The sequence below is a fragment of the Mastomys coucha genome, unplaced genomic scaffold, assembly GCF_008632895.1.
Source record: "Mastomys coucha isolate ucsf_1 unplaced genomic scaffold, UCSF_Mcou_1 pScaffold9, whole genome shotgun sequence".
Lineage (NCBI taxonomy): Eukaryota > Metazoa > Chordata > Mammalia > Rodentia > Muridae > Mastomys > Mastomys coucha.
The window spans coordinates 102,912,998-102,932,588 of NW_022196915.1; the positions used below are offsets into that span (position 1 = coordinate 102,912,998).

Sequence of the window (19,591 nt, forward strand, 5' to 3'; positions counted from 1 at the left end):
TCCACCCACCTGTCACTAATGTAGTCCACCCACCTGTCACTCACAGAATCCACTCACCTGTCACTCACGTAGTCCACCCACCTCTCCGTTTCCGACTCTGAATTGGTCTCTTTGATCTGTCAAAGGAAGCAGACCTCTGAGCCATGTTACACAATGAGAGCCCAGAGCAACAACTGTGTTCAGTAGCTGACAGAAGCAGAGGAGAAAGACAACAGCCTCACAGCGGGAGGAGGAAGAGGAGGAGGGGAGGGGAGGAGGAGGAGGAAGAGGAGGAGGAAGAGGAGGAGGAAGAAGAGGAGGAGGAAGAGGAGGAAGAGGAGAAGGAGGAAGAGGAGGAGGAGGAGGAGGAGGAAGAAGAGGAGGAGGAAGAGGAGGAAGAGGAGGAGGAGGAAGAGGAGGAGGAGGAAGAGGAGGAGGAGGAGGAGGAGGAGGAAGAAGAGGAGGAGGAAGAGGAGGAGGAGGAAGAGTGCAAAGGTTCTTCCATCCTTAGAGCTTACACTCAGTCCACACACCTCAGAAGAGCAGGAACTAGGTAAGCACGGGGATGGGCAAGCGCCTAGGATGACCATCAGTGCTGCGGCCTGGTAGCTGTTCATGCTTCCCTCCCAGCTCTTTGCCTCTGACAGTAGTATCGCCCATTTCTGAAGCTGAGGGACTTCTCACAGCTAGAGGATGCCGGAGTATTCTTTCCCTCAAGAGCTAACGCCGTTTCACATGAAGGTACGGGGACACAGAATTAGGAATTGTTTTCCCATCTGTTCAGTTTTAGCTTAGTGATTCAGTGGTCGTCTGCATGAGAAGTGTCCCCATGGGCTTGTGTATCTGAACCCTTGGTCCCCTGTTGGTGGCACGGCTTGGACATGTTACAGAAGCTTAAGCAGGTGAGGCCTGGCCCGGCAGAGTGTACCAGGCTCTCAGGTTTTACAGCCTCACCCCACTTCCTGTTCTCTCTTCCTTCTGGTTCCTGTGTGTGGGTGAAAATGCATCTGGCCAGCTTCCGACTCTTGCCTTCAAGCCATGTCCTCCCCACCCTCATCCATGCACACACACCCACGCACACACACCCACGCACACACACACACCCCTGTAATGGACTCTAGCCCTGGAGAACTCTAAGTCATGATCCAGTCTTCCTCCTTAAGTTGCTCGTTTCACTCCAGCGACAGGAATGTATCTGGGGACCACCTTGCAAACACCCTCTCACAGCAGACATACCAGCTGGATCAGTTCTCTGGCAAGCTGGACGACTGACATCTCAAAGCTGGTCCCGATGTTGTAAATCTCGCCTGGCTCTCCCTTTGTGAGGACTGTGAGGAAGGCTTCCACCACGTCAGCGGCATAGAGGAAGTGTCTCCTCTGAAGCCCTGACCCGTGGATACAGCTAAATGACGAAAGAAGGCAGAGTCATAAAGCGCACAATGGAAGCTTCCAAGTGGGAGTAAGTGAGTGAATGAGTGAGTGAGTAAGTGAGTGAGTGAGTAAGTGACTGAGTGAGTGAGTGAGTAAGTGAGTGAGTGAGTAACTGAGTGACTGAGTGAGTAACTGAGTGACTGAGTGAGTGAGTGATTGAGTGAGTAAGTGAGTGAGTAAGTGAGTGAGTGAGTGAGTAAGTGAGTGACTGTGTAAGTGAGTAACTGAGTGACTGAGTAAGTGAGTGATTGAGTGAGTGAGTGAGTGAGTGAATAAGTGAGTGAGTGAGTGAGTAAGTGAGTGACTGTGTAAGTGAGTGAGTGAGTGAGTAAGTGAGTGAGTGAGTAAGTGAGTGAGTAAATGAGTGAGTGAGTGAGTGAGTAAGTGAGTGAGTGAGTGAGTGAGTGAGTCACGCCCAGCTCAACTTTGAGGAAGCCACTTCCTAGAGGTCCTGGAAATCTCTGAATGAACAAATCAATTCCCTTAAATTTTCTTCCCCATTTCTTATACCCAAACTTCTGAAGGATTCTTAATTTAAAAAGTGGAAAACATAGATCCCTAAAATATGTGTTAATTTTATACCATAAATCCATTTGAAGAAATGCCTAGGCTGTATGGGGGTCGCGTAAAACTGTAACTCCAGCCACCTGGGGATGGGGGAGGAGGGCTCCATGTTCAAGGCCAGCCTAAGCAATTTCAGAAGTTACAAATGAAATCACAGGGCTGCAGCTCGTTAGCAGGGTGCCTGCCCAGGATATACGAGGCCTTCAGGCTCCAGGACCCAAGAATAACGCATAAGAAAAGGGGAAAATCTTAGTTTTATATTAATCATTTGGAAACAGGAAATTATTGAAATTCAAAATTCTACAGCAGATAACTTCGAATTTTACCTTACTTACTCCTGAGGACGCACTTTAGTTATGAAAACACCACATGGAGTGGAGAAAGCGTTCCTGAGCTGCAGGACGCTGAGCCCATGGCCTCTGTGGCTCCAGGTTATACTGAGCACTGTATGCAGAGTGCGGACATGAATGCAGAAGTAAACAACATACCACTTCCTGTCGTGCTGCAGCAAAGATATGAATTTTGGAATAACCTAGAAGAATATTTACATGTCAGTTCAGACTTTGTAAACAACATTAATATCAATTTAAACTTGTAAGATTAAAAACTATTATATATATGTATATATGTGTGTGTGTGTATATATTCCACAGGCATTCCAATGGAGGGATACACTCCAATTCCTTTAACCTAAATTTATGAAAAAATATAATGTTTGGTGAGTAAAAGAACTCTAGGGTAGTTTGGGATTTCATAAAATCATTATAATCTTTATAACGATAGGTATCATGGGAATTCAGAGGAAGACTGTGGACAGTTAGCAGCCACCACTCGCACCTCTTTGGTGACTTCTCCCATAAAGGCAGGCATCATGTCTCACTCTTCCCTTATGTGTAAGCGCCCACACAGTAAGTCCAGCTCTCCACACCACTGTCTAATTAGCTTTAACTTCTGTGTGCCCGGACACAACTGTGGACAGTCTTAAGTCCTGCATGGTGCTTTAGAATCCAGGGAAGACAAGACATGTCTACACACATCGTCACAATGGACCCTAAACATTCCGTGTTTTCATTACATCCCCACTATAAAGATAAGAGCGACAAGACCTAAAGGCAAGCCAGCTGCAGTGTGCCAAGCTGGGGCTGGCTTCAGACTCCCAGTCTGAAGAGATGTGCATGCAGCCTACACAGAGTCTGAAGAGATGTGCACGCAGCCTACACAGAGTCTGAAGAGATGCATGCAGCCTACACAGAGTCTGAGGAGATGTGCATGCAGCCTACACAGAGCATGTAATTATGCACAGTTACAACACAATTTACTTCAGAGAAATGGTTACTCAGAGATTATTTTCAATAATGTTACAACCAGTAAAAACCACTAAGATTCAAAAATAAAGTTTACCTTTTCTGGATACTGATGTGGTCCATAGACATTGCTGCTTCTTGTGATGACAACTGGGAACTTAGAGTAAATATTCAACATCAGTGTAAAGAAAGGATTTGACAATCAGGGTTATTTTAAAATATACAAAGTTTCAAAACACTAGTGCCTAAATGACCCATTATCAGCACATACTGAAGGGCCTGTCTGGGGTAGGTAGGTAGGTAGGTAGGTAGGTAGGTAGGTAGGTAGGTATGGGTGTATATGTGTGTGTGATATAGTATATAAAAGATTTATTTGTAGGAGCTGGAGAGATGGCTCAGTGGTTAAGAGCACTAACTGCTCTACCAAAGGTCCCGAGTTCAAATCCCAGCAACCACATGGTAGCTCACAACCATCCATAATGAGATCTGACGCCTTCTTCTGATGCACCTGAAGACAGCTACAGTGTACTTATATAATAATAAGTAAATCTTTTAAAAAAAAAAGTATTTGTAATAATATATATTATTTTACATAATGTTTTTATTGACCATTTGGGAATTTCACATCACAAAACCAATAACTTCCCAGTCCTCCCAGGCCCGCCCCTCCCCAAACCCGGAAAAAAGAAAAAAAAACTGATCCACACTCCAGCTGACAGAAAAGTGAACAAAGCTACTTTTGCAGCTGTACTGATGACTGCGGACCTACAGCTGAGGAAGAGGGATGCCGAAGCTTCCATGACAATCTCCACTGCCGCCCTACTCTTCAAACAAGAGGTAAGTCTCATAAAGACGGCTCACACCTGTAGTCCTGACACTCGTGAGCTACGGCAGGAGGATTCCTAGTTCATGATCAGCCTGAGCTATGTAATGAGATCCCGTTTTTGACTTTTAAAAGTCAGGCCTGGTGGTACATGCTTTCAATACTAGAATGCAGGAGGCAGAGACTGGTGGATCTCTGAGTTTGAGGCCAGCACGTTCTACACACTAAATTTCAGGCCAGCCAGGGTCACATAAGACCATATTTAAAAACCAACCACAGGCGAGCACAGGGGTCAGATGAAGGCAGAGGGTCTAACAGGAAGAAGAGGCTCCTTCCCTAAACACTGAGGCCTTCCTTCCACATGATCATTTCCAAGATGGCTTCCAGCAGTCTACATTTAGTTACAATAGATACCAAGTTGGCCCTCTCCACTGAATCAACTCTTACAAGTAAAAAGGCCCACCACAGAGAGCAAGGGGACACGAGAGACCTCTTGCTTGTCTTTCTGACTCAGCCCCTTGTAACCGACAACGGCTGGTGGGAAGGCGTCAGTACAGCACTGTCAGAGCAGCCAGCCGCAAGTCTACAAGTCTCCATAGAGAGGCGCGGCTTCTTGAGTCATACAGAAAAGCCACTGCCAGGAAAGGGATCTTCACCGCTGCCTTGCAGGGCTTCCATGGAGCTTCTCCTCCTAGCCTGTAATGTTCTATTACTGAAGCAGGATGAAGTATGTTCCATGTTAGTGCTTTCCTGGAACAAGACCTCGATTGACCCCGCCACGTGAGAGGTCGGTACTCACAACCCTTACTACCCACATTCAAGCCAGCTCTTCCATGCCAAAGCTGGCTTAGAATTTTAAAACTTACGTCCACAGTTAATGGTTTCAGGGTTTCAGAAGTCAGGCCTGGTGAGATGGTCAAAGTATTTGCTGCCAAGCCTGATGGCCCGAATGCAGGGTGCAAGGAAAGAACTAGCGTCCATACACTGCCTCTGACTGCCACGCTCACACTACACACATACACACATTTACTCACAGGATAGATGCTAGGCAGAGAGGGGAGATAATGCAGAGAGAGATAGATGATAGAAAGATAGGTAGATAGATACATACGTACATAGATGAATGATACATAGATAGATGACATAAATAGATATATAGACAGACAGACAGACAGACAGCACCTTTAATCCCAGCACTAAGGCGGCAAAAGCAAGTGGCTCTCTGAGTTTGAGGCCAGCCTGGTCTATAAATAAATCCCAGGACAGCCAGGGACAGTGAGACCCTGTCTTGAAAATCAAAACAGAACACGTTTCAGAGACCAGCGCCTACCTTGTATCGTTCCCAGTAGGACTGCACAAAGCACTCAGCAGCTGCTTTTGATGACGCGTAAGGGTTTGTAGGCTGTTTGGGTGAGGATTCATCAAACTCCTAGTTTTAAAGGAACACATTTGAATCACACACACGCTCTCAGTGGAAAACATATTACAAAGTCTACGTGTGTGGCTCAACAGTAGTCAGGTCACATTTACGAGGACCTGAGTTCAACCCCAACTCATACACAGTGTATACACAGTCCTACACAGACATACAGAGCAAAACAAAATGGAAAACCAAGCATGCTCCTAGTGTGGAATGTCAATCATTGCATCTGAGAATCCGTTTCTCGCTCTGGTGGTCACATCCATAATCCCAGCGCTTGGATGGAGGAGGAATGTAGCCCAGAGTTGAAACCCTGTCTCAAAAAAGACAAACCCCAAACCAACACAGGGCTGGAGTGAGCAGGGCCAGAGCAAGCGGGGCTGGAGCAAGGAGAGGTCCTGAGTTCAATTCCCAGCAGCCACATGATGGCTCACGGCCATCTGTACAGCTACAGTGTACTCATACACATAAAATAAATAAAATAAATCTTAAATAAATAAATAAATAGCTCAATTTTCTTGACTAGAAGGACAGTTCCGCAGACTTGGGACCAGAACACTGGGACCTTCCCTAAGTACCTGACACTGCTGAATGCTTTCTATCAAAACATGAATCTGAAGATCTTCCAGAGAGTAGAAACCAAGTGCTGGCACAGCAATACCACAGCAAAAGTCCAGAAATTACAAGTGTTTAAGAGGGGCTGGAGAGATGGCTCAGTGGTTAGGAGCACTGATTGTTCTTCCAGAGGTCCTGAGTTCAATTCCCAGCAACCACATAGTGGCCCACAACCATCTGTGATGGGATCCAATGCCCTCTTCTGATGTGTCTGAAGATAGCTACAGTGTACTCATAAACATAAAATAAATAAATAAATCTTTAAAAAAATTATACAAAAATATACTTCTATAACGGAATTTGCAGTTTTACCAGTTAACAGTTGGGTGATAATATATCAATCATGGTAGTGATCTGAAGATTGAAGCTTCAGAAATATGAGGAGCCACACTCTCTTCTACCTAATTGAATCTTTGACTGCCATTAGTTCTTTCAATCTGTACAAGATCACATGACTACACTAAGGTATTACCTGGGTAGAGATTGTCTAACCATTATAAAGGTTAGAGTGAGCACACAGTGACTGTTACCTGCACATATGATAAAGGTTAGAGTGAGCACACAGTGACTGTTACCTGCAGATGATAAAGGTTAGAGTGAGCACACAGTGACTGTTACCTGCACAGATTTTTTTTCTTTTTTCTTTTTTTGAGACTTTTTTCTTAACCAGGCTTAGGATCGAAATCAGGCTTCACACACACGGACCAAGGACTCAACGCTGAGTTACTCACCTAGACTGTTTCCAACTTCCCAACAGTTTAGAAGGAATGGACCAATATGTTTAGGAGGAAGGACCGAGGGAAACTATGGACTAACTAATGGTGCTATCTCTGTCTAAAAAGTACAAGAATTAGGAATGACTTCATAGGATTAGATCCAGGCGTGCAGTACATCCCTATAATATCAGCATTCAGGAGACAGGCAGAAAGTCATGAGGTTAAGACCAGACTGAACGACACAGGGGATTCCAAGCAAGCCTGGGCTACACCGTGAGAGCCTGTCTCCAAAATAACAACAAAGGAACAGAGTCCAGCTTCAAAACTGCTTACTCATCCTTGACACGCTAGTGAGCTCCCAGGAGCTGACATCATCTGAGACTGGGACAACAGTGAGGTCAGCCGCCTGCTGCAGAGCAGTCAGACCAGGAGTACATTTGCACTGCTGTGCTAATGGTTCCTCAGGTCACACTCCTCACTTGACAAGAGCAAAGGACAAAGCAACATTTTGGAAGAGCCCAGGAAAAGCCCAGTGAACCTTAGCCAGCCAGAGTCTATCCTGGTACCCAGTAAACAGAATATACTCTGAGCTTACCTGATCCAGACTGCCTCCATACACTTCGTCTGTGCTGACGTAAATAAATTTCTCCACTCTGGCTTCATAAGCAGCATTTACCAAAACATGAGTACCATAAACATTGACGTACGTAAACTCAAAGGCACGGACAAATGAAAGATCTAAAAGAGATGAGAGAAAAGCTACAATAATTCTGCTTGTGGGAAAAACCAAATGCCAACCAACTGGGGTGTCAGAGTGCTCATTGCCCGTTGCCCACCACAGCTGCTGCGGGTTAGAAAATAACACAAGAAAGGGCGACACGGAGCCTGGTGCCTTACTTCATCTTGGCCATGTTTCCCGCTCTTTAATACTTCACTTGACATCTAGCAACCCAAAACCTACCAAACCCCTCCTGCATCGGGCTACACTGCTTCCGACTATAGGTACACCACTCTCTGAACAACAGTACAAGTTTCTTCACCCCTAAAAATAACCATCTTTAAATAGTTTCTACTCAAATACATTCCCGATAAATCTGGATACAAGACCGAAAGGCCGATCCAGCATGGACTGGGGTGCACTGCCATGGACTGGGGTGCACTGCCATGGACTGGGGTGCACGTGCAGGAAGGCTAGCAATGCCTTCCTAGTAAACTTCTAGAGCTAACTGCCTAGTTACTCTCTTATAGCTGTACAGAATTGGGCCACCTAGGATTAAAATCACATGTATCATTGGGAGAGAAAATTAGGAGAAATGATTATCTGACCTAATCTATCAATCAAGATAGACAACCCCAAAACCATGAGCCTGAGTAACCAGCTCCTTTCTTTATCCTCTGTCAGTCACACCATAACCCAGGCTCCTGTTTATCCTCCGTCAGTCACACCATAACCCGGGCTCCTGTTTATCCTCCGTCAGTCACACCATAACCCGGGCCCCTGTATATCCTCTGTCAGTCACACCATAACCCGGGCCCCTCTTTATCCTCTGTCAGTCACACCATAACCCGGGCTCCTCTTTATGCTCTGTCAGTCACACCATAACCCGGGCTCCTCTTTATGCTCTGTCAGTCACACCATAACCCGGGCTCCTCTTTATGCTCTGTCAGAACACACCGTAACTCAGAGTCCTGAGCACCCTGATTCACATGGCCCACTCTCAAACTGTTAAGACAGGCATGTGGGCAAAGGAGGTGTAGATGGATGGTGGAAGAGTCCCCACAGCATATGTGATGCTGGTCCCCAGCGCAACCACGTCAACTATATTTCAAGGCAGCCTACATCACCAAAGAAGAAAGATCAGAGCTGGGGAGGTGGCTTAGTGGGTTTGAGGACTTGTTGTGCAAGCAGAAGGACATGAGTTCAAATGCCAGCACCACATGCTGCACATGTCTGTAATCCCAGCACCACATGCTGCACATGTCTGTAATCCCAGCACCACATGCTGCACATGTCTGTAATCCCAGCACCACATGCTGCACATGTCTATAATCCCAGCACCGGGGAGTGGAGTCAGGTAGAGTGCAGGAGCTTTTTGGACACCCAGCCTAGTGAGTGTCAGGTCTAGTAAGAGGCTGTGTCTTAGGAAGTAAGGCAGAGCACAACAGAGTAGGACATGTGACTTCTTCCTCTGGGTCCTGCACGTGCCAGCACAGGAACATGTACCTGTGCAATTATACAAACATACAAACATTCTCGTTCTCTCTCTCCCTCTCTCTCTCATACACACACCACACACATACATACAAACATGCATACATATCATACACACACATGAAATATGATATCATAAAGATACAGGTTCAAGTAGCTGAGAATACACAAGAGATCACCACTGTTCAGTCTGCTTACTAAAATATCTCTTATTAAGATATTTCAATATGGGCTGGAGAGATGGCTCAGTGGGTAAGAGCACCGACTGCTCTTCCAGAGGTCCTGAGTTCAAATCCCAGCAACCACATGATGGCTCACAACCATCTGTAATGGGATCTGATGCCCTCTTCTGATGTGTCTGAAGACAGTTACAGTGTACTTATATAAATAGGCATTTTTAAAAAATGGTCAAATGATCTCAACAGAATCTTATAATAGAAATTTAAATGATAAAAAATATAAAAACTACATAATCATCCTACAAATTGGGAAAATATAAATTAAACATAATGAGTTGGCCCCACAGAAACAATCTGACAAGAGCTGCAAGTTGGAATGACTTTGTTTGTGACATCCTCTATTGAAGAAAGCAAGCGTGATGAGCCCGGACAGATGTCACACAGAAGGTGTACTTAAGGACATGATCTAGGACAACAAAGTTCACAGTAATACCTAAGTGCTCAGAAGTGAGAGTAACCCAACGCCTAACTAAAGTTAAACCACATCTGTGGGCCACCGAAGCCCACAGTACCCACAGCTATCCACCCAGCATCTACAAGTACAGAAACAGACAAAACGTAAAAAAGCCTACGTGCATGTGTACAAAGGTGTACTTGCACACGTACACTTATAATACAAGATTTAAAAGCAGCCTGAACTAGACCAAGCATTGGACAGCAAATCCAAGAGCAGAGGAAGATGCAGGTGTGAGAGTGTAGGAAGCAGGAGAGCGGCTCCTGCCAGCTGGCTCTGAAGCAGTGCTGCCTCAGCCTGCGTCAGGGCCACCGGTGCCCACATTACCGCTGCTTATCTGACCTAACTCTTCTACACCTATGTCATGTTTCCTAGGGGAAAGCTAGCTGAATTTTCAAACAGCATCTCAAATGCACACAGTGGTCCAGATAATATTCCCTGGGGTACCTGCCACTCAAAAGGAATGACATAACTAACTAAAGGACCATCTCAGGCCTTCCTTTCAGAATTAATCATTAGTCTGAGTTTGATTCAACCAAAGGTTTTAAAGCCACTTGAATGTTCCACTTCAACACACATGAATAAAACGTGACCTATAGGAAGTACCAGTTATGCGGGCTGAGGAGGCGGCTCCGTCAACACATGAGTGCCAGTCAACTCAAGCATGAGGAGCTAAGTTTGATTCCTGAACCCACTTAAAAACAAACAAAAGAAAACAAAGCCCGATTCTTTCTGTCAGCACGTACAACATGGGGCTGTGTTTTCTGGTGCCACAGACTCTGAAGTTCCTGCTTAGCCAACCTGTTACTGAAGTTGGAATTTATTCACTAGCAAAGAAAAATGCCAGTCCCAACTCCAGCATAAGACAGCGCTTACCTACGTGTGTCTGTGCAGCAAAATGTAGTACCAAATCTATTTTCTCTACTTCAAACAGCAGCTTCACAAAGTGAGAGTCACAAATGTCACCCTGCATGGAAAGGCAAACATGGAAAGGTGGGGGTTCATAATAACCAGTTTTACTTTAGCACCCCCTCCAGTTCTCACCCCTAAATTCAACAGAGAATATCTCCAAGTCAGGCAAGCAGCCAGGCAAGTGTAAAAACAATGTTCTTTGGCATAGAATATATGTATTTAATTCAATATATTTCTGAAAATATGTTTCAAGTAAACATATTTTTTCTTGAGTACCAACCTCTGCTAAATATTGTGCTGACTTCTATCACGTACTTATAAAGCAAAAAACCACTAGGAAATTTTTTAGCATTAAGAAAAATAAACCTTTTAGAGAGCAATACTAAAACAGATTTAAAACAATCCCAAAAGCTGGGGTGACCCCGGGAGCTACTTCTGGAAATGACCTGACCTTTAACATGTTTGTAACACACAGAGATTGTGAGGCATTGTCAGATAACTGTAAGAAAACTCCACACCTGTATAAACTTGTAGTTTTGCTTGTTAGAGACAGGTTCCAGATTCTTCAAGCTTGCACAGTAATCCAGCTTGAGAGAGAGAATATGGGTGAGGAAACAGGACAAAGCAAGTCAAGCCTTTCCACAATGTGCCAGTTTAGTTTAAAGGTCATAAATGTCTAACGCTACGACCCCAGAACAAGTCTTCCTAAGGTTTCCTGCTGTTTTAGACCTAAGTTTCTGACATCCTAAAAGTAAAAGAGGGTCACTGTTACTTTTCAGAAGAGCAACACTGTTACAAAGTTTCTCTTTAAAAATGTGCCTGCTCTAACTCTCCTCTGAGAGGCTCCACCTAACAGCAGGCAGAAACAGATGCAAAGACCCATAGCCAGGAACTCCGGGAATCTTGTGGAAAGCCAGGGGAAGGACTGTGGGTCCTGAAGAGGACAGAAATTCCACAGGAAGACCAACAGAGTCAACTACCCTGGACCCTTGGGGGCCTCCCAGAGACTGAACCACCAACCAAAGAGCAAGCATGGACTGGACATAGGCCTGCCTATATATGTAGCAGATGTGCAGCCCGGTCTTCATGTGGCTCCAACACCTGGAATGGGGCCTGTTCCTGAACTTGCTGCCTGCCTGTGGATCCTATTCCCCAGTAAGAGAGGATGCGCATACTCTTGCAATGACCGATGTGCAGGGGCTTAGGGGATGCTCCCTTCTCAGAGAAGGGGTGAACGGGAGAAAGACCTGTAACAGGAGGGCACTGGAGGAGGGGGCTGATATCGGGGTGTTAAGTAAATAAATAGATTAATTTAAAAATAAAAAGTTCCTGCTTAAGCTCCCCTTCAGCTGCTGGTAGCTAGACAAGTTCAGTTCTTAACAGAAGGGAAAGCAGCTGAGGTAAGCTCACCCCCTGTAGACGTACCTTCCTCAGCTACCACGGTGAACAGTGAGTGCATTTAAAGAGCCAGTTGAGGCTGGAGAGGTAACTCAAAGGTTACAAGCGCTAGCTGCTTGCTATTCCAGAGGACGGAGGACTAGCTGCTATTCGAGATGGCCTGAGTTTGGTTCCCACCACCTACATCAGTGGCTCATAGCCACCCATGCCTGCGCTTCTGGAGCCTCCTCCATCAGTGGCTCATAACCACCCGTGCCTGCACTTCTGGAGTTCCAGATCCAAGACCTCTGGCCTTTGAGGGCAACTGCACTCGTAAGCACATAGCTCACATGCAGAACACACCCACCCACCCATAATTTATTAGTTTTTATTTTACTTATATATTTTGAGACAAGACTTCAGTATGTACCGTTGGCTGTCCTAGAATTACCTGCATTGACCAGGCTGGCCTCGAACCCACAGAGATCCACCTGCATCTGATGCTTGTGGTTTTGCATGCTAGAAGGATTTACTAAAGAGGCAGATATGCAAGAATCAGAAGTTAAGGGGCAGCCTGAGCTATATATAACTTCAGAACGGGCCAGATGACTCAGTGGCTAAAGATACTGCCACCAAGCCTGAACCCAGGAGTCACAGAGGGAAGGAATGACCCTACCCCCAAGTAAAGGAATGATAAGAAAAAGAATTCTGTTCACCTCTTTGTAACATTAAGACAGGAAAAATATGCCAAAGTTAGTGGTTATTCTTTGCCTGTACATTTTTGCCATTGTACTTTATAAAAATAAGAAAACCGTTTGCATCTTTTGTTTAAACTAAAGAATCATTCTTCACGGAAACTTTAACCATGGCTACAAGACTTCAAGACTAGATTATTTTCACTGTGTTCGATTGTTTGTTTGTAGATGGGATCTCATGTGTTCCTGGGCTGGCCCTCAACTTGCTATATAGTTCAAGGAGGACCCTAAAGTTCTGATCCTCCTGCATCTACCTCCCTAGTGCTCAGATTATAGGCAAGTGCCCCTGCAACTAGTTTCAATTATATTCTACTGCTAAAAAGAAATACATATACAGATGTTTCTGGGAAGCAGCAATTATAAAATCAAAGTTAATTTTAAAAAGTCAATACCCTCTCAAAATAGTAATCACAAAATTAATGTATATATAGAATTTTTAAATTTTTTCTTTGGCTAAAAATACTGCACTTAAAAACACTGAGTTTATAGGCTAGCAAAATAAAAGTTTCAAAAGCTTTGACCTAAGATTAAACACAGCATGAACACATGACAATACACAGTCTAAGAGGCTGGGCCGACCACATAGAAAACATGACCTGAACATCTTGCCAGGTGCTACTCTTCAGTTCTCTGGCCCTGCTGCTTAAAGCTCCCTGGCTTGGAGGTAAATGGAGGTCGGATTTTAGTACACGAAGCTCATTTGCATACTTACCTTGTCTAAATTTATGATCATATAGTTGGGATAATCTTCTACTAAGGAGACAATCACATGGGATGCACTACAAGAAGACAAGATCTTTGTGAGTGACATACATTAACCTCCCTCGATTCTTAACATCCCCTAAGCTGTGGAGTAGTATGGAAATAGTAAGAGGTAACACACCACACATGTGCACTTCTAACCCTATAAATTCTCATATCTTCCTTGTGCCACATAAAACTGTCTGCTCCTGAGAATGAAGAACAACAAAAAAACCTAGTTTAACCAAAGGATGGTGTCCACACATGTCATGAGTGTGAGCATGAAAAATGTAAAGCCTGGTCAAAGTAAATGCACAAGTCCAGCACACTTTCCAAGGACTGAGATGGATCTACACAGACAGCATTACAGCACACTCACTACCATGTGCCTCTGCTTACAGTGACTTCTGCAACTTTCCAAGGACTGAGATGGATCTACACAGACAGCATTACAGCACACTCACTACCATTTGCCTCTGCTTGCAGTGACTTCTGCAACTTTCCAAGGACTGAGATGGATCTACACAGACAGCATTACAGCATACTCACTACCATGTGCCTCTGCTTACAGTGACTTCTGCAACTGCTCTCTTGGTACTACAAGTTGGCTTGTGTAAGCCTAAAATCTCAGGGGGGTCCTGGACTACACCCAGGTTTCCTAGGCTAGTAACTATAGAGTTGAGTTTGAGCTTGGTACTGACAGTGGTTCCTGGATTTCAGAGGACCCTGAAATGAAGCTATCTCAGTAAAAGGAACCTCCAGAGATATATATTTTTAAAAACATATTTTGGGTCCTTGGGAGTAATGGCAAGCACTGACCAACTGTGAAGGTGAAGTTTGTTCCTGGTGACCCTTTCCCTCATTTTCTAGTACATTCTTTGTGGACCAGCCCTTCCATGCAAGTACATGCGTTTTCCCACATACACGCCTGTTAATTCAGTGAGCCTCAGCTTCCTGCTACCTATCCCCAGCAAAGTGTTGCTCTTGGGCAGTAACCAAGACTCTCTGTCACCTCCCCATGCAGGAGATAGAGTTCTACGAGGACAGAACAGCTGCCTGTGTATCTCTCATGCATCCATCCACTCAACAATTACTGAAGACCTTCACGATATATATGGTCCTGACCTTTCTTTCTGTGGGTGCTTAATGAACATCAGTCCACCCTCACACAGTTTATATTCTAGGAGGAGGACAAGGCCATAAACAAGTTAACACAAATACTCAATGTAATTTCAGGGAGTGTTGAGTGCATCGGTGGCCTAAGGTGGTCCTGAAAGCACTCTGAAGGTGATATGCAGGGAAATTAATAGCCTATGCAAGAAAGAAGCGCAACTGTCTCAAGTCAGGACGAGGCACTAACCTACTGTGCTCCAGGACGCCTGAGGGGGGTGTGGACCAGTACAGAAAAGCAAGAGATTAGGTTGGAAAGCAGGGCTTGAGCACATGGGTCTTCTAGATCTGATAAAGGTTTTGGACTTTTATTATAAGTCTCACAGAAACCATGACTGTAAAGCTCTAAGCAGCAGCATCTCACTTCCTTAAAAACAACGACTTCTGCATAGGAGCACACTTTTTAAAAAGTGTAAAGAAAGCACGAAGATCAATCAGGAGAGGTATCGGAGCAGTGTTCTGAGGAGAAGAAGGCAGTACCAGGCACACAGCAGTCAGGGGACAGTGATGAGAAGTCAAATTAAGACTAATCCTTGACACAAATAGAAAGGACAGGTTGATGGTAGGTGGGTATGAGCCTCGAACAAGCTGGGAATAACAAGGGATTTGTAAACGGTTTCTAAAAAGACAAGACAAAACAAAGAGTCCCATTACGACCCTCGCGTCGCGTCGAGGTGAGCTTTTGGAAAGCTCTCTATCTGATTGATGGGTGCTTCTCAAAAAAGTGACAGGCGGCGAACACCTCCGGGCAGGTAGGAGGCCGGGCGGCACCACAGCACTCCTGAGTTCCCCTTTCGGTGGGAGAGGTGTTAAAGAAGTCGCAAATTCGAAGCAACCTCGTCGTTGCTGGGCAGAAAGTGAGGGAAACTGGGCGGACCCTCCCCATAGCGGATCCTCCAAGCCAAAGACAAGGAGAGCCGCGGGGAAAGGCTAGGGTCTGTGGGCAGAAACCTCTCAGCCGCCGGCACCGTTACCTACATGAAACCAGCACCCCCGGTCACCAGGACCCGCTTCGCGAAGCCGCCGGGAGGACCAGAGCGCTCCTCCCGGCTCGCCGCCGACATCTTCAGCTCAGCAGCGCCAGTGCCGGAAAGCGCGGCGTCCGGAGAACCAAGGGAGGCACCTTCACGACGCTTTACGACACGCCCCGCCCCCGACACGTTCAAAGGAAGTCGCAGAGGCTTCCTGGTTCTCCCAGGTGACAGCAGGAGGGGCGGGGACGGCAGTGGCACTGCGCAGGCGCAGGCGCCGGCTCTCTAGCCCTCTGTCACCAGCATGGATTACTACTATAGGTTCCTAGAGACTGGGAGTTATGATTTGATGCCTTCCTTCATTCTTGAACTTCAGCTATGTTCATAGACGAACCTCCCAGCTGAGCAGAATCCTCCAGAATGTATGCAGTATGGAAATGGGAAGTTGCATTGCAAAGTTACGTTTCACTGTTGTGAATATTATCACAAAAGGCGGAGGCTACTTGCAAACATGATAAGTATGTTTCGAAGAGTTCCCTGTCAGGTCTTCCTCTCGTCTCGTCTTTGCTCACTCTGCCCCCATCCTGGTCCTTCTTGCTCTTATGCACATCACCAGGTGTTTTTCCCTGGCCTGCCTGCCCTTTCCTCGGGTGTCTGACTAGTGTTAACCTCCTTCAGTTCTCAGGCTGAGTGTCATCCTATTGGAGTTGTTCCTTGACTCAATTTAAACTGCAACCTAACCATGCAGAAACATTTTTTTTTAATCTTTCTTCTTAGCATTCATCAAAACATAGGCCAATGATGTAATTGCTCACCTTCTCTGCTCCATAGAGGCAAAGCCTTTCATTTCTCGGACCAGATCTATCACACATTCATCCACAAGTGGGTTTATCATGTGATTGCTCACTGCTCTTTATATTTGAACTTTTCTTGCTCTTCATGAATTCCAAGGCTCTACCAACTAGGAATGATTGGCAGTCATATGCTTTTTTTATGTACTGAGGCATTAAAAAAAATGTCTTCAGTGTATAAGTACAACATTACTGATGAAGAAGAAAGACATGAAACTAGCCAGTGGTGGCACACACCTTTAGTCCCAGCACTTGGGAGGCAGATGTAGGTGGATCTCTGAGTTCAAGGCCAGCCTGGCCTACAGAGTGAGTTCCAGGACAGCCAAATTACATTGAGAAACCTTGTTTCAAACACACACACACAGATGTGAGACAAAAGGAAAATGCCTACAGTAATCAAAGCTCATGTTCTGCTTTTCCTTCAGGGACAACCTTACCCCTGTTCTTGGTATATCATTAATACTATTAAAGTTTTAGACAAATTAAACTTAGTAGGATTTTATTTTAGCAAACAATGAAAAACCAAGCAATGCTCTGAAAGAAAGGCTCAGAGAGCACCACCCAGCAACCCAGGCAGTCAGTATGTATAAACAAAGGCTGGAGGGAGGTGTGGCCCGGTGGCTAAGAATAGTAGCCTCTCTTGCAGAGGATCCAGGTTGGACTCCCAGCACCCACATGGTGGCTCACAACCTTCTGTATCACCACTTCCAGGGTATTGGAAGCCCTGTTCTGGCTTCCAAGAACACTGTACCCTTACAGTACATAAGCATACATGTAAACAAGATTCCCATACACAAGAACATAGGTCTTGGAGGTAATGTTTAGGACAGACCTCACAGGCTATGGATCTAATCGTGCCTTCTCGAGGGAACGCTGATGTAATATCTCTCCCACATACAGACATAGTTGGTCAGTTGGGAGCACGTTGACTGGCTAAAGCTGACTAAGTTGGCAGTTCTGATGTAGTAATTCAGAATACTAGGGACAGTCTCCAGGAAAATTTTAGTTTAACACCACTTACATTTTCAGAGGCTTATCTGAAAATATCCACTGGAAAATATTAACAAAGGCTACATTTCCATATTAGGAAGTCACAACTTAAAATGTTGCTCTATATACTTTTGGCTATGAACATTTTCCCAAGCTGCATGTGTGAATGCCAGTTTGATTTCCTCAGATGAAGGAATGAGATGAGAGCCAAGCCCAAGCTGTGCGAATACATGGCTTGGGTTGACACCAGCACATTTCTCTCTCGATTCTAACCATCCCTTGGCCTAGGCTTTCGTACAGCCTAATCTTTCAAGATGATTGATTCAATCCAGATTCTCTTGGCTTTTAACTGAATTGCATTGCTTAATTTCATACTACCTTTAACAATCGGATCGAATCTTCTGGTTCCTTCTCATTCCCTGGCTTGTTCTCTCTTTACCCATGTCTAACTTGTTCTCTCTGCAACCTGACTCTGTAAAAACTGTCCTGGTAAATGGCCTCTCTCTTTTTCTCTCTTTCTCAAAGCCTCCCTCTCCTATGTTGTTCTTTTTGGGCATATCCTATCTCTGACTCATTCTGTCATATCTTTCTCCGATTCATCACTTTGTCTGGCCATCAGGTAGGCATCACTTTCAAACATGGCTGCTTCCTCCTAGGAACTAACTTTACCTATATGGTGAGGAATTAAGGGCATGCACTAACGTGTCTGTATTCCAGGCAAATGATACTGTAACCAGAGCATGTCTGCATTCCAGTCAGATCATGTAGATCTAGAATGTCTTTAGATGTGGCCCCTTGTAAGAGCAGCCATGTTGCTGGATTAAAATTTCTCTACATGAATGAATTGCTCATATTAAAAAAGAACTACGATAAAAATTAAAAGTCTCAAAATACTAATACCCTTATTCTGGGAAGCCAAGAGTGCTGAAGCTGCTGTTGACGGGGTTTCTTTATTTAAACGTGAGGTATGTGGTGAGTATGTGCTTTTGTATTATAAAAAGAATGTCTTGTTGGGTGAAGATAATTTGTACGAACTTATTCATGACCCAATTTTGAGTTCCTATTCTTGCTTTCGTCAAGACACTCACCGCCTCTGACTATCTTCATGTTACAATAGAGTGAGAAATTCAGATGAACTGGAGGTCATTTCCAGTATTTTGTGGTAATTGACCTGGTGAGGAGTAAGGTATTCTGGCTGCACTGAAATCTGACACAGTCTGAGCGTGTCACGAGGGCTTCTTCGAGTTTGTTGGGAAAGGAGCCGCTGGTAGAAGCAGCAAAGGGGAGCAAAGGAGAGGGACCGTAGGAGTACTCCAGCCAACGGGAATTGCAAATGTCATCCACACAGGGGCTTAGGGTGGGTATGGAACTGATAGTGTTAAGGATGGCATTCATTGAGAGATGGTCATCTGAAATATTTGAACCCATATTCCAAAGAGCGTGGGGTTGTGTACTAAAGGGATGAAGGAACGTGATGTTGGGAAATGGTGTTTTCTACAGTGCTCTCTAACTCAGAAGTCAGAGGTGGACTGTCGCTAAGTAGAATCAACACCGGAGGGAAGTCTTTTGCCATAGGTCAAAGTGATGGCGAGATAGTGTCGTGGCTGCCGCCTCACACCAGAAGAAAGGCCAATAGATGCTGTGACTACTCGCGAATGAAGGTGGTCGCTCTCATTCTCAGCTGTCTAGCCAACTGAATGAGTTAATTCAACCAGACTGGGATCCCTATTCAAGGAAGGAACAATCGGTTTGGTGCCAAGAGAAGCCAGGCTTTTCAGTTGAAACGTGTGACGTATCCTCGCCTTATTAACGCGCGCATAGGCGCGGGAGAGAAAAAGCAAAGAACGTGTTCCAACTTTTGAGTTGGTTTTCCTGCCAGCTCTACAGTTCCACCACGTCCTTCTCAGCTCTTTCCTGGAAAGCCTCAGACGTCAATGGCAGGCAGGCGCGCATGCGTGTGCGCAGTGGCGCTACGCGCAAAGGCTACTAGGGCGATCGTCTCCAGCGTCCGTAAACAGCATCCCCGGAGGGCTCCATTTAAAACAGGCGGGAATTAGCAGCGTGGCC

General features: G+C 45.2%; 1 protein-coding gene across 3 annotated transcripts in view; it reads right to left on the reverse strand.

The window, feature by feature from the left end:
* Tgds (TDP-glucose 4,6-dehydratase) overlaps positions 1-15,803 on the reverse strand; it is a 17,969-nt gene extending 2,166 nt beyond the window's left edge. The window contains exons 1-10 of one of the 3 annotated variants that reach the window (XM_031361653.1): positions 15,691-15,803; positions 13,514-13,580; positions 11,188-11,256; positions 10,634-10,724; positions 7,448-7,590; positions 5,432-5,530; positions 3,376-3,435; positions 2,463-2,506; positions 1,216-1,381; positions 58-116 (exon numbers count right to left, since the gene is read on the reverse strand). In XM_031361653.1, coding sequence (XP_031217513.1) covers positions 58-116; positions 1,216-1,381; positions 2,463-2,506; positions 3,376-3,435; positions 5,432-5,530; positions 7,448-7,590; positions 10,634-10,724; positions 11,188-11,256; positions 13,514-13,580; positions 15,691-15,776 — 884 coding nt within the window. In that variant the 5' untranslated portion in view covers positions 15,777-15,803. Of the gene's footprint in view, positions 1-33; positions 117-1,215; positions 1,382-2,309; positions 2,507-3,375; positions 3,436-5,431; positions 5,531-7,447; positions 7,591-10,633; positions 10,725-11,187; positions 11,257-13,513; positions 13,581-15,690 lie in introns of all 3 variants that reach the window. The other 2 variants (XM_031361652.1, XM_031361654.1) reach the window with 2 other exon arrangements.
* Positions 15,804-19,591: the final 3,788 nt, after the last annotated feature.